Raw genomic sequence first — 14,831 nt, forward strand, 5'->3', positions numbered from 1 at the left:
AGAGAGAGAGAGAGAGAGAGAGAGAGAGAGAGAGAGAGAGGAGTGGCGCGAATCGCGTTGTCGAGCGAAAATAGACAACTCGCGAGGCAGGCGGCATCGAGAGAAGTAAAAGGGATAAATCCCGAGAGGGGCGGCGAGAGAGTTCCGCGGGGTTAAACAGCCGGTATTTCAGTAATGGAGGCCTTATCGCCGGCTACCGCAGAAGTCCGAGTTCTCGTATACGGCGACGAAGTTGGAGGCTCAGATCGCGGTGCTCAAAGTCTGGTCTCTCTCCCGCGTTCAGCCAAGTCGAGTCGAGGGTCGACGGCGTTTATTAATTCGCCACTTACCGCGCATACCCGCGGCTCGTTTCTTCCGATAGAGATGAGGAATTAACCGCGTTTATCCCATTTAATTCACATGGCCGCGCTAATCGTTATCCCGCAGGGACATCGCCGTCAAAACTGCCGAGGTCGTAAATAAACGTCGCGACGCGACTGATTCTTCGCGACTTGCTGTCTGACAATAATGACAATTGCCTAAACTTTCAATCGAGAGACTGGTAATTAAATCGTCAAGAGTCGTAGGATCTTCCAGTCGCCACGGACTGTATTCAACCCTCGCGATTATTACCTTGAGGTAGTTTCTGAAGAGAATTTTTGGACATTTTTATGCTATCGTATTTCCTGATAAATTTTGTTGTATTTCATTATGAGTTCGCAGATTGTTGTATAAATTTGATGTAATATGATTGCTTCCCATTGTAGTGCACAACAGTGTGATTGCAAGCATAAATTTGGTTGTGCCAACTAGACTCAATAGTAAAATACAAAACAACTAATTATGTGGTTGTTGCAACCACAGAGCAATCGCCACAGCTGCAAGCTGAGTTACTGATGTTGCAGCAGTGACGATACTCGATTGCTTCAACCAAACGGTTTTCATGCTAAGTGTCACCCTCACCGACTTCTGGTTGCCACAATCAAACCACGCGCAACTATATTAATGTAGTTGATATACTAAAATAACTGAGTCATATCAATACATTATAATCACACAAAGATAGCTAGGCTGATGCGACTGTGCTGCTCACAACAAAATATTTCTAGTCATATGCGCCATATCTTTTCTTCCATGTACGATCACAAGCATCTCACAGGAGTGGTGGATTTTCAAATCTCTCGTTCTCTGTGTCTCACGAAGACTCAGATAGATCTTTAGAATTAGCAGACACCTAGACGATGATGTCATCGTTGCGCGACCCCCCAAATGCAAGGGGTGTGTTTCATCAACGCGACGCGTGTTCATCAAGAGTCTCCGCGAGTTATAATAACGCTTGGGGATATTGCTCGCTGTTCCGCGGCAGTCTGGATTCCAGACTTCTGGCTTGCCTGATGTTCGTAGCAGTTAATCTCGCGGTGGTGCGCGCCTTGCCGGGATTACCGGGCGGCCCGCTTGTCGTAATTGCGTTTAAATATACTTGAGTAGTCTCGCGCGCGCGCGAACGTAAGTAAGAGTTCGGCGACGAGGACACAGGGTGCAGCGCGCCGTGATTTGTGGCATCGGCTTCGTAACAAATAGACGCGCGGGCATTTTCTTGGACACCGGGTGCGCGCAAAGTGAACAAAGACAAATGGCCGAGCCGCGCGACGCACGTGACTAACGACGAACGGGTTGATAGTTGACGCGGGATTTTTTCCCTCCAAAAGATTCGATCGCCGCCGATCCGCCGGAGAGGAATTCTTGGACCGCGATACCGATATCTCGATAGATAACTGTGATCGCGAATCTTTCGCGCCTCCAAGTACCAAACGATTGGACGAGTATGGAGAGCTAGGAATTGAACGATCGAGATGATCTGCGTGAACAGAAATCGGTCAAAGATGAATTTCAACTCGTCGAGAGATTTTCAAGGTACTAAAGCCTGTATATTAATGGTCATTACTTGAAACTTGTCACAAGTATGTGAGATACTTGGATTTGAATTAGATGAGAGTTTTTCAGTTGAATCGCGATTAGATATAAAATATAATCCATTAGACGCTGCAAATGCTTTGAAGCGCTCGATGCAAGCACGGCGGCGTTTCTTTAAGTGCTTCAAAACGTTTGCAGCATCTAATAGCTGGTACCCATAATGTCACATATATAATTCAATTAAAAAACTTGGATCTAATTCTGAGTAAAAATCTGATCATCTCACATGAGACAAACTTCAAATAACGACTATTATTAATACAGGCTGAAGAATTCGAGATATGACCTCTCTTTCCCTCTTTTCCTTTGTCCCCTCAACGCAAATTAGCGCTTTTTCGCATTTCTTTTCCTCATTCTAGGTATCCGCGGATCCTAGAATCCGAGGATGCGAACAGTCGTGGAATCGAGGTTACGGGGATATATATGAGACACAAGATCGCGGTTCTCTCTCGCAAGATCGAAAGATTTCCAGGGTCTTGGGATGCTTTTTGCTGTCGCAACAAGCGACCGCGAGTTCGTTCATGGACGTGTCCATCTGTCCGCGCGAATCTGCAATTCAATGCAACCGCCTCGAGCAGAAACGTATCCGCGGACTTCTGACAAGGAGGACACACTCCGACGGCACAAAAGAAGCGGCTGCCGCTTCCGCGACACTTCCTTCTCCCTTACTCGCCTTCCGCTTCGTGTTCGCTCTTCTCGCAGCTTGTCGAGTGTCATTTTCACTTGTCAGTGAAAGGAGTTAAAAATGAAACGACAATGATATTTCATTGTTAGGTGTTACCGCGATTCATTTATATCTAACTTTCCCATAATTTGACATTGCAATGCTGATCGCAATTTTAAAATTACAAGAAAACGCGTGATACAAATATCGCGAATATGTCCAATACTACGGGATGTCGTTACCTTTGTCTCAATACAGTTCTCGTATACATGTGTAAGTTGCAAACAGTAGTTTGAAGAATTCTTCCCGCTCGAGTATCTTTTGAAATGTATCGAAGCAAAGGACGTCTATTAGTTTCGAGAAACGAGCAATATCCGCGAGTAGTTACGACAGATTCGTCATTCCGGTCTTCTCAGGCAGTCGGATCAGGTCTTGCCAGGAGACCAGCCGATGGCTTTTTGTCCGATGAGCAACGGATTGTCCACCGGTGTTGTCTTTACCTGGCACCCGTAGCCGATTCTTGATATCGGGACGCCGTTTTATCTGAGCCACGCGGGCGCCGATCTCCACCGCCGCTGCCGCCGGGTCACGTATTAATTTTTTCGTTTAAACCGGTAAGGCGAGTTCACCTCGATTTCGCGACGATTCGGTGAAAGTTTTGCGCGTCCCTTTTTAGCGGCCAGTGCCGCTGCGGCTGCGACACTGACCGCTGTTGCCGCGAAGAATAACGTTCGATAACGTCTCGCGCGAATCCGGCAAGCCATCCGACATTTTCGGTCGCGCGCGGCTCGTTCGGCGAGATTAGACGGCAAGCAAATGAGCTTTTTGCGAAATCTAACATTATTCAGTCCTGCCCGATGAAGAGAGTCTATTTCGGGAATTTGTTTGCTGCTGTGACATTTGCAAAAAAAAAAAGAAATAGGCGAAAGCGCGAAATCCTGGAAGGATCAAGGATGGAATGACGCATCTATATGTTGCGTAATGCGAATCGGTCGCCGACTGAAACTTTGCCGGCAGAAACGTCATTTTCCTGTTTTTAAGTGGCGATAAAAAAGTCAGCGACTCGAACTTCCAGATCCTGAATTTATCGAGACCTCGCGCACCCCTACTTACGGCTCTCTTTCTCTCTCTCTCTCTCTCCCTCCCCTCTCTCTCTCTCTCTCTCTCTCTCTCTCTCTCTCTCTCTCTATCCGTACCGCACCGTTTGATCCTACCGCGGTCGAGGATGCTGTTGCTGTACCGGTCTGAAGTATCATCGTCATGGCGAGCGTCGATATTACCGTCCTGTGTGTCTTTTATTTCCAATTTTTCTTTCCTCTTACCTTTCTCTTACATTGGCGTGCGCCGGGGAAAAGTCCCAACGCAGTCTACGGCGCTCTATAACAGTACGAAGACTATCTAAATTTTCATCTAAAGTATTTAGGATATGTCGAACTATCAATATCTACAAATTTGAAGTAACATAAACACTTAAAGTGCCAAAAATTCGAAATATTTACAGATCGAAAAAACCCGTCAACCTACAAGTTAAACCACCTAATTATTAACATCCTCTTAATCATAGATACTTTTAAAAAAAATCTGGTTCTTCATGCGACCATGAAATCTGGTTTTGCATTGCAATTAAATTGTTTGTCTGCACTCAATGATACCAAGAGAGAACTTCACAATTAAAATGGCGAATAACTGGTCGCAAAACAAACCAGACTTTTCTAGAGTACCAATGACTAAAGTGAAAAAAATGTCAAAAATTGAATGTTTCACGACACTTATTGCTATCTCCGATATTCGCGAATCGTTGAATTCGTCCATAACCTCGACAATTGAACAGTCTAAAAATGCAATTTTTCGCGGTCGCCAAAGCATCGCGTAGATGTCGCGTAAGCGCGCGCTATTAATTTTCGCAGCTGGTACAATAAGAAGCCACAAAGAAAGAGGAGGAAGAGAGGGCAGGTTTCGCCGGCGCGGCGCGGCACAAGTGATGTCGATGCTCCCTGCTTGGCCGAGCACGTCGAAGACGGCGACCATAGCTCATACCGGTATAGTAAGAGTGCCTCCTCGACTTCGACAGGGTCAGCCGGCCGGTCGGCCTGACTGCCTTGCTTGCTTTTACGACGCGCGCCTCCATCGCGCGGATTGATCGTAATTAATTCGTTTTTCCTTCTCCAACCATCCGAGCGCCGTAGAGCGCGAGATATCGAAGCCGCTTCGCGCCGAGGCTGTCGAGGCGGCAGGCAGCATGCACCAGGTACCAGGCACCGGGTACTCGCGTGACCGCGCCTCGGCAAATGTCGGAAGCGAACCCACGAGCGGGTGCACGGCGGGAGGGGAAACGGAAGGGGGACTCCCTACGGTCGGCCGCGTCGGAAAAATGTTGTTCATCGTATGGTCAAGGGGTTAAGTAAAGACGTAGCGTAGGTCTTGCGTGCCTCTCTGGGAACTCCCGATATACCGTGGGGAGCGTTTAAATGTACCGCTCCTCGCTTCTTCTTTCTTTTACGGGCGAGCGCGCGGCCGTTCCGCGCGCTTTATGGGCGAATTTTCTGCGTGGCTCGCGCAATGGCGTAGGGCCCCGAAACACGGGGGCCAGGGAAACGCGCGCGACGGAGATCGATGTCGAGGTAGCGCGTCGGTCGAAAGCCGGACCGTATACTGTCGTGAATCGCGGGAGAATGGAGGCCCACGGGAAGAGGAAACGAAGGACGAACGAGGAGATTCCAGCTCGAACTGTCGTGGAACTTTCGACATAACGCTGCGCTAACATGCAGGCGGTCTCACACGACGGTATTCACAGCCGAATCTTATATTTAAGATCGTCTCAAGTTTATCCTCAGATATCTCGTAGATAGCAATGAACCGATCCGTACAGCACCTGAAGATGAATTTAAGACGACCTTAAACGTAAGATCCGACTATAAAATCGGCCTTAGACTTACAGCCTCGACCTCGATACGTCAAGGTCTCATTATGATCCTCGATTGGTAGACTCATCCATAATTCAACATGCCTACAAGCTCGGCGGAGTCTGTAAAGCGGCACGAGTTCATAAAAAAAATCTAAATTACTGTCGGACCGATAATTTTTACGCGATGTCAATGCGCCAGGTATCTCCTCCGCTCGCCATTGCGTTCTTCCTCCTCGCGCGCTACTACAATTGTCGAGTCTCGTCTAATTTTAAATGCACACCCGGCTTTATTATAATCTCACGGAATTCCGTACGGTATCCCGATCGGCATCGGCTACCTGTCGCGGACGACTTCGCTGATCAACAGGTCTAGTTCCACGGCTGCCGGGATCGTACCGTGGTTTTAGAAATCGCGTCGCATTCTGCGGCGATTTTCCGCGACAGGTTGTATAAGCGTTTGCGACAGCGATTTCATGGTGGAATGCAAAGACGGAGACGAAAGGGCGAGCGCTCAGGGCAGAACCGGCGCGGCCAGAATCGCTCGCGCGCGAGCGCTGCCCGAGAAACTAGTCCCGGTGGAAATTTATTCCGCCGAAGCGAGAACAACAAATTACAGCCGGTAGTCGATCTCTCCTAATACGACGCGACGGGAATGCCAGAACTCGAAACTCGGTGTGTCGACACCGCGGAAGATTGACGACATATATTGACAGTCCGGTGGAAAGCAAGTCAACCGTCGCCGTCGATGGCTTCGTAAATAATTGACTTATAGGAGAAGTAACGACGCGAACGAGTCAAATTGAACGAGGGCACAACGTGACAGTTAAGCTACCGAGCGTAAGATGAAGTCTGAAAAGATCTCGGTAGGAATTCAGGAGATCTCGACGAATCGTTTAATCGTAACGATTAAACACGCCTCCTCCCCTCCTCCCTTTCCCTGAAATTTTAACCCTACTTTCGACCTAAACTTTCTAACATTTGTACATACTGTAAGATCACATGGAAAGCAATGTTTCATGTGGAAAAAGAGACTCCACTACTGTCGTAGCTAATCATGATTTTGAAAATATATTTGAAAATATATTTGTATGTATAACTTAACTAAGTATTATCACTAAAAGTTCGCTACTGGAACTTTTGTTACTGTTGCTGCCACTTCGGTTTCATAGCTGAATACATGCCTAGTAGCAGCTATAGCTTTCAGTGTTTTACCTGTGTTACTATAAGATCTAGCTACGATACACAGACTTTTGATGCAGCAGCTGACTCCTTCTTTCCGTGTACTTGTCGCCTTTAATCGCGCTGGAAACACGCAAAATGCTACTTGTAGGTTCGAAAGATAACCTCAAAGTAGGCGTTAAATAGAATATTGCGATCGAAAGTAGGATCCAAACTTCAACTTGGGATGTTGTCGCTTATATAATTATCAATTGAGTAGCCATTCTATCAAATTAAATAACAAGCCCATATCTAATCGCTCTGTCAGCCAGCGTGAAAGATAAATAATTTCCTCTCATCGTCAACATACTAACTACTTCTCTTCTTCTCTCAAACGAGTATCGCGCCTAAGTCAAATTTACGAACGCGTCGGTCGCGGATTGCAAAGTAATGCCCCTGTCGTCCTGTGTTTCTCGGCCGCGAAGAGGAGCCAACAACAGCACGGAGGAAAGAAGAGGAAGAGGTGGAGGAGGAGGAGGAGAAGGAAAGAGAAATATAATAAAAGAAGCCGTGGCAGAAGCCTGCTTTAGCCAGGCCAGATCCCGCCAGGACGATAACACGAGGACACATCGCCACCTCGGCGCGACGATCGTAAAACTTGGTCAGGTAAAGGCGCGGTCCGTTTGAGACCTGCTGCTAGGAGGACGGACAGGAGCTGGTTATAGGATAGGTATTATAGTCCTGGACTGCTGTCGGTCTATCGCGAGGGATGCGCGTCCCGTACGCGCACCCTTCGGGGTGGTCTTGGCGACGACATCGGTTCATTAATCGGCCAGATACCCGAGAAAAATGCGCTTTTACGACTACTCTTTCTTCCTCTATCTTGCCTTCTTTCCTTTCCTCTCTCTCCCTCCCTCTTCTTCTCTTACCCTCTACTCCTTCCTCCCGCTCTCCTTTTCTCTTTCTATTTCTCGTTTGCTGCTGCCGGTTATACTGTCACGCTTGTCCGCTAGTTTCGTGAAAGAGGCGCCCGGTGGCTTATTATCGTTTGCCGAGAGGACGATCCCGAAGAGGGGCAGAGCCGGGTAATTATAGGTTGGGACTCGATTAACGCGGCACTTGACAACGTTGTTTCGGTCTCGATCACTCGACGCTGGCGCTGGTCGAGCTCCGACGAGTCGATATCTCGGACTCCGAATTACACGGATTCGAGGTACCCCGGTGTCTAAGCGCCCTAGATTCTACACGTTTTGAATTCTAATAGCTCGGTCTCTAGATTCCTTGAGTACCGAATGTCTCGAATCGCAGTCTCCTTGAACTGTGTGTAAGTTCCTCGGATGCTAGATTCCACCGTCTTCGAGGAGGCTCGCGGCACAGGTCTCCCGCGAATTCCGATTTTCCTTTTAGTTTGTCAATTTCGCGAAGATACCCAGAAGAAGTCTGCGAGCCTCTCTTCCTCGTGTCACCGCGCATTTAACCTAAAATTCTAAATTTCTCGAGCGCGAACTCTCACGTATCTCCCGTCGGATGCGAAGAGGTGCTCGTGTTTATTGGTCCTATTTTCATTAACCGACTTTTGAGCGCAAACTGCATGACATAACGCGCTGATGGTGCAAGGCTGCAAGTATATAGTGTGGATTCCACATGCGTGCGTATATATATATGTGTGTGTGTGTGTGTGTGTGTGTTTGTGTTGCGTTCGCTGTGCGTAGAAGAAACGGCGGCCAGGTAACGAGAGTGCTAATGAAGGATAGCCAGGTTCTTGCGGGCTTCTCCTGCGACCAGCACCTGTCTCTCCCTTCGCGCGGACGCGTTTCTCTCCGCCGAAACAATCGTCCCGATCTCTCGGGTTCTCTCCGTCCGAATTTTTTTCTAAATTATTATTCCCGAGGCGCGTCACGATCATGATTGATATCGTTTGCAAAAGTCGCCTACTTGTCTCTAATTAAACTTTTTTATTCCAAGAAATTGAATATTATATATCGGCGCGTTCACACGAGAACTCCACCGAAATCGCGTTTGATTAACTTCCATCGATGTCATGATACTGTCATGATACTGAAGCTCGCAGCCGGGCTCGCAGTGGCCACGGAGGGATCGGGTCGCAGCTTCGTCCTGCGACACATCCCGTACATCATTTTCCGCGAGCGCAGCCACGAGAGTCCTGAACGTTCGCTCGCTTACTTGGCCGTGCAGGAGCGATGAAGCACGGCGGTTTCGGTTTGCTTCGTCGTCGTCGTCGTCGTCGTGAGAAAACGGTGCGCATTTTTAACGCGTGTCACGTAGGTACGCGCCTTTGCACACGCGTGTGCAACGTACATTCACACACAGCACACATGCACCGTGGCCGACACACTGCGAAAAACACTAGCGCGGCTATTAATTCAGAGACCGGGGGGACAGAGAGCGGAGGCCGGCAAAGGAGCAAAATGAGCGCGGCGCTCCTCCCGGCTCCTCGGGCTCTAAATAAAAGGAAGGAGAGGAGGTTTAAATAAAAGTAAATTCGTGTCGCCGCGGTCGCGTGAACTACCCGGGCCTCGAGGATATGAGCCGGGGGCCTCTTCTTCCTTCGGGGGGAGTCCGTTCGCGGAGAGAACCTGTCCGACTGTCGGGATCGGCTTTCCTTCTCTCCTTTGCCGTTTCGTTCGTATCGCGCGGGCTTAACGCTTTTGCCGGATGTTATCTCGCGATCGCCACGGAGAACGGGACAGAAAGAGAGAAGCGCGGGGAACGTCCGGTGTGTGTTTCTACCATGTCGCCGGGAGATTGATAGATAAATGGATCAAACGACGCGCTCGTAGCTATATGTCTTGCGAGAAGAAAAGAAAAGAGCGCCGGGCTCATCTGATTAATCGCGGAGCTCCGCTCAATTTTCAATTGCATATTAAAGGCGAGATTCCGCCGGACGCGCCGATCGCAATGATCCAGCCGAAAGATTGGGAGTTCACGCATATCAGGCGACAGAACGAGTTTCTTTCTCGGTATCCACGAGAGCGCAGAACTCTTAGAATCTTAAATTATTAAAGTTCAGCGGTCGCATCGCTTCAAAGATGCTAGAATATCAAGATTGAATTCGAAAATTTTATGATACAAGGAAATTTGATCTTAGAAAGCTTAGAAATAGCACTTAAATCTACGAAAGATAACAGCTCTATGTTTGTTCAGTAATATCGAACATTATTATCCTCTCATCACGTGTTTGTTTACGCATTTCGTTTACTAAACGAATTATTACGGTGAAAATATCGCGTTTTTGAAAAATTCCGATCTGAAATCACAATCTTAAATCTCCGAGTTGTCTATATTTTTTTCAACTTCTATGATTTAAATATTATGATGCTCTTTTTCGCGTGGAATATTTTTTTTTCTCTCAAAGAAAGTGTATGTTGCTCGATACTTTCTCAGATAATATTTACAGAATGTCATTTGACAGTCTCTTTGTCGCGGGGTATCATCGTTCTCAAAATATCTTCGTTTTCCGAGAATATCCTCTCGAGAATATCTTCGGCTCGCATCACTAGTTACAAGTGGTTTAATATTACCTAAGTGAGTTGGGTCTGCTGGGAAAAAGGAACATTGCTTTCCCACCGAGTCGGGAAAGACGGCACAACAGCACTCGACACCCCACAGCGCACGGATGGGTGCTCGCCGAGGGCAGGAACACGCCTGACCTCCCAGCAGACAAATTAAAATGATACACAGGCGATTCCCTCGCGCTACTCGCGAAAACCTTTTCCTTGCCGTCGCGAAACTATTTCAGAATACGTGGTGCCACGTCGACGGTGCTCTTCTACTTCTCGGAAATGCGAATGGCCGAAGATTCGTGTATCGAACGATTCGTGGGACTGTCGAGTACTCGGCAGAACCCATTATACGGAAATCCGAGAATCGCAGAATCCGCGAACTCCAAGATCGATGAAATTGAGAATTTCGTGAAATTTCGTTAATTAGGTAAAAAAAAGAGAAAAGAGAAAGAATATGACAAATTTCCAGTTGAGGACACGTTTATTTTGTTGAATAAACGTTCCCCAGTATTTCAACACACTGCAGGGGTTCATCATTGTACCGTTCAGCCGATGATAAGCCGAATAAAGAATTACATTCGCGCGCGCGGTAATATAATCATTCCCGATTAATTTATACGGCAGTAAAGAATATTCGTTCGCCGTAAAAGCGGGAACAGTCGGTGTAGAATACAAGCGGAACTTGTTATAAACGTTCGCAGTCGTTTTACCGAACGCGCCGAACTTAATGACCGGACAACGCGCAGGTCTGTCTTTAATTGCTTCGGACGACTCAAGTACCGGCGACAAGCCCCGAGAACGGGGTTATAAAAATGTGCCGATGGACCACTTTAGAAACATGGGCGACCCGGCGTATCCTATTAGCGCCTTCGACAGTTTTCCACGTCGCCTATTAGCGACAGATCTTGTATCGTAACTTTGCCATAACATATAATTAAAAGTTTCTTTGCAAGTCTAATTATGTCCAATATCATTTGCAATTTTTATTCTCAATTATTATTGCTCGCAATTAAATTTATCAGACGTGAGTAATGAGAACTCATTGAGGTCTCACGGCAGCAGTTCAGTGTTCCTCTTTCCCGCAAAAAATCGACAAAAATAATTTAAAGGTATCGACTCACCCTATCATACTGATGCGTCGTCGTGGCTGCCGGGAAGGGTTGGAAGGGCGCCGGCCTGGCTGGACTGTGGTGGGCCGCGTGCGGATTGGCGTGGGGGTGGCTGTGCGGGGCCGCATGAGGGTGAGTCGGGTGCGGCGGCGGTGGCCGGTGGGTCTGGTAGAGGTAAGGATAATATTGATACATCACATCGGAGCAGCTCATCACCCCGCCCGGGCCCGGCACCCCAGAGCTGGCCTGCAGACTTGCGTACCCGAACGTCGCACCACCCTTTCGAACACCACCCTTTGGCTTATTCACCTCCGTCAATGGCGCGCCGCGGTCGGCTCAAACATTCGAGACTATTCGGGATTCACTGGATTCGTCGTCGGCTCGGCACTAAGGACGATGTTTCGTGCACATTGCAGATTGCTTCGATGTATTATTATTGTTGAGTCTCTTTTCGATGAGGCTTTCTTCGATGACTTCAGTAGCCGCGGTATAATTGGTCTAAATTTCCCAGGTTATTTATAATTTCTAGATACGGTAGAAGCGGTCGATTCACGATACACCGCGTTATCACGAGGAGAGTCGAACGACGTGTTCTATCGTTGCGAGATAGAGTTTCTGATTTCTCCTGCGTTGCTTTGAATTATGCAACGTCGATTTAAATATACAAAATTATTCGAGATTCCAGAATTCCTCAGCCGTCGAATCTATATACAGGAACGATGTTGTATGTCGAGAAACGCCCGATCCGTCGGTTCACACAAACAATGACTCGTGCGTGTTCGCAAGGGAAACGAGAGACGTAATTATGGGAAATTAGATGTTTGCTAATTGATCACAAGATATTCTCCTTAATCTTACTTAGATGTAATTTCAGTCACTTCTAATCAGATAAAAACAGTTCCAATATTTCTCGAGGCCACTGAAGCACGACGAATTGCTAACGTACGTGCAGATAAATTCTTCCAGATAGCTCACGATACACGACGCAAGAAATGTATCGACCGATCGCTCCTCTTCCTCGTTTCTCCTTTCAGGGTGAGCACGTTGCGTGAATCCAAAAGGATTCAGGTTGTCGTCATCAGCTGAGTGTATCGAATAACGTCATATCTTTAACTTACTCCTTTAAAGGACCTCACGGCCGGTAAGATAAACGGAATCATGTAGGGCTTTCCTTCCTACGGAAGAAGGCACCTTTGTTTATTTTTGTTTATCAGGCGTTTCTTTCCGAAAGTTCTCTTCTCGAAGATCTTCGTTTTTAGGGCTTCTCGATAAAGATCAATTATCACTGACTTCAACACTGCACTATCGTTTTGTATAATCACCTACGACGAGGTACACAATTAATTTCACGACTTGAAATTCAAGAATATCAAATTGTTCACAGCTTGCAGATTATTCACAAAGTGGAATTCTCTACTTAATCCTCTTCTAGCTACTTATGAACACTTGAAATCGACACTTCACTTAGCTAATGAGAAGAGCCGCTGTCACCGTCCTCAACACCTCATCTCCCGAACCCACCAGCTGTTCAAGATGACACACATGACTCATGTCATCGTTTGCGTCCCACTGATTGTTTAGACAATCTATTCTTGGAAGAGTCTTCTCCAACGGGAACCATCCAATCGCGATGCATACAATACGTAAGACAGGCGGTCCTCGTGATCGAGGATGACCAGTTGGCGGACAAAACGAGCCACCCTCGCGACGTGAGCGGAGCGTGTCGCCGCTGGTGGTGTGTCTCTCATGGGTGAACACAGACTGAACCCCCAGACACGACACCGTGTGTCACCCTCTCTCCCTAGTGCCTGTCGCTGTCTTTTTCTAAGCCGTTCCCGTCTCTGTTTACAAACGGCGACGCGTATCCTCTTCCCCTTTTCCGCCACCCTGACGACAGGTCTGTAGCAGGATCCGCCTCCTGGCAGTGCCGGCACCGGCCAATCGCTGTGCCCGATCGTCAGGGCCAATCGCACTTGGCTTGCCACTACCACGGATCTCCCCGTATTGATCCCACAATGAACCCGACTGCAGCTGCGGTATTAAGAAGTTCGTACTCGGGTTAAACCACCCCCGCCTACCCCCACTGCTCCCCTCCCCACCTACGGCTCCTTCGTGGTCTTCATCCTCCGCTTCGGCCACCTTCCATCCCAGGCAACCATCCCCTGTAGCGAACATAATGAGTCTTAATTAACAGTTTCGCGGTGTTTTGGGAAGCTTAATTTGCCGCGACGAAAGGGCGAGAGGGAAAGAGATAGATAGCAAGAGAGAAAGAGAGAGAAAGAGAGAAGGAACGGGAAGGAGGGGGAACGAGGCAGAAGATGGCGTCTTCAGGAAGGAATTCCTGCAGAAATGTTGTTCTCGTGGAAATCGCATTTTCGCGCGGCGCAGACCGACCGACCTACACAGCCTTCGAGTACATTTGACACGATTTTCAGGACGAACCCGAATTTTAACATCACACCAGATATATGAGAAGCCACGTGCGTCGCGACGTGACTCTTTAATGCTATTAATGGATAATTCAAGTGCAGTATATATGTACAGAGAAATACTCATTCTGATACGATTTATTATTTACAATCTCTGCTTAATGATAATTTTACGTAAACTTATTATTATATTACATAATTTATTATTATATTCTCGTAAACTTATTATTAATACTTGCAAAAATATATATAAATACAAAAATAAAAAAATATATCTAATTAAAGCTTACTATATATACCATTGTTCGACGTTGGCAATTCGTCCATTTTGTCTAATTTTTTCGCAGTTAATAGCCGGTTAAAGCCGGTTTTTTTTAAATTTACACTTCCACATTAATTTTATCAATTTCCTCGATTTCCTTCCAGAATAAAAGGTCACCGGTTATATCCAATGCAGGATGAGACACAGTGACCTCTCGGATTTGACAAAAATTGTCCAAAAACGTTGTTGTCAAAGTTTGCCTAAGCAAACTGGGTTTCGGCCTCTCTCCTGAACCGGAAACCACCGGTTATCCCGAAAGACGGAGAGACTCTATGACCTCCACGACCCGGTTGAAGCTGGCCAGAACCTCTGATGAAACCGTTATTGCCGAAGTTCCTCTCAGCTTGAATACCGACGTGCGGTTGCGCTCGTTGACCAGGAACTTTACTCACTCCCCCGAAAACATCCGTCCTCATACGATCATTATTGTGTATGTTACGATTGAAGTTGAGATCCCAGGTGGGTTGCCTATTCGGTCCGCTTAGAGGCTGTGTTCCCTGGAAGTTTATCGAGTTTTGGGGATCGGCTTCTCTCCTGAATCGGACGCCAGTGCTCACGCCGAACGATGGAGAGACTCCGTGACCTCCACGACCCGGTTGAAGCTGACCAGAACCCCTGATGAAGCCGTTTTTACCGATGTTTCTCTCAGCCTGGATACCAACATGCGGCTGTGCTCGTTGACCAGGAACTTTACTCACTCCCCCGAAAACATCCGTCCTCATACGATCATTATTGTGTATGTTACGATTGAAGTTGAGATCCCAGGT

At 47.4% G+C, this 14,831-nt stretch overlaps 2 protein-coding genes across 5 annotated transcripts in view; both read right to left on the reverse strand.

Moving 5' to 3' along the window:
• Nucleotides 1-13,353, reverse strand: part of LOC116845827 (protein vestigial) — a 56,223-nt gene extending 42,870 nt beyond the window's left edge. For 2 of the 4 annotated variants that reach the window (XM_032818966.1, XM_032818964.1), the window contains exon 1: nt 11,326-13,351. In XM_032818966.1, the coding sequence (XP_032674857.1) occupies nt 11,326-11,526 (201 nt within the window). In that variant the 5' untranslated portion in view covers nt 11,527-13,351. Of the gene's footprint in view, nt 1-11,325 lie in introns of all 4 variants that reach the window. The other 2 variants (XM_032818967.1, XM_032818965.1) reach the window with 2 other exon arrangements.
• Nucleotides 13,354-13,904: 551 nt separating this feature from the next.
• The window catches only part of LOC116845812, a 3,250-nt gene continuing 2,323 nt past the window's right edge, over nt 13,905-14,831 (reverse strand). The window contains exon 3 of the mRNA XM_032818929.1: nt 13,905-14,828. Within this exon, the coding sequence (XP_032674820.1) occupies nt 14,265-14,828 (564 nt within the window). The 3' untranslated portion in view covers nt 13,905-14,264. The remainder of the gene's footprint in view (nt 14,829-14,831) is intronic.

Source organism: Odontomachus brunneus, unplaced genomic scaffold (genome assembly GCF_010583005.1).
Source record: "Odontomachus brunneus isolate Ranch 3 - 2012 unplaced genomic scaffold, Obru_v1 Obru_scaffold_058, whole genome shotgun sequence".
Classification (NCBI taxonomy): Eukaryota; Metazoa; Arthropoda; class Insecta; order Hymenoptera; family Formicidae; genus Odontomachus; species Odontomachus brunneus.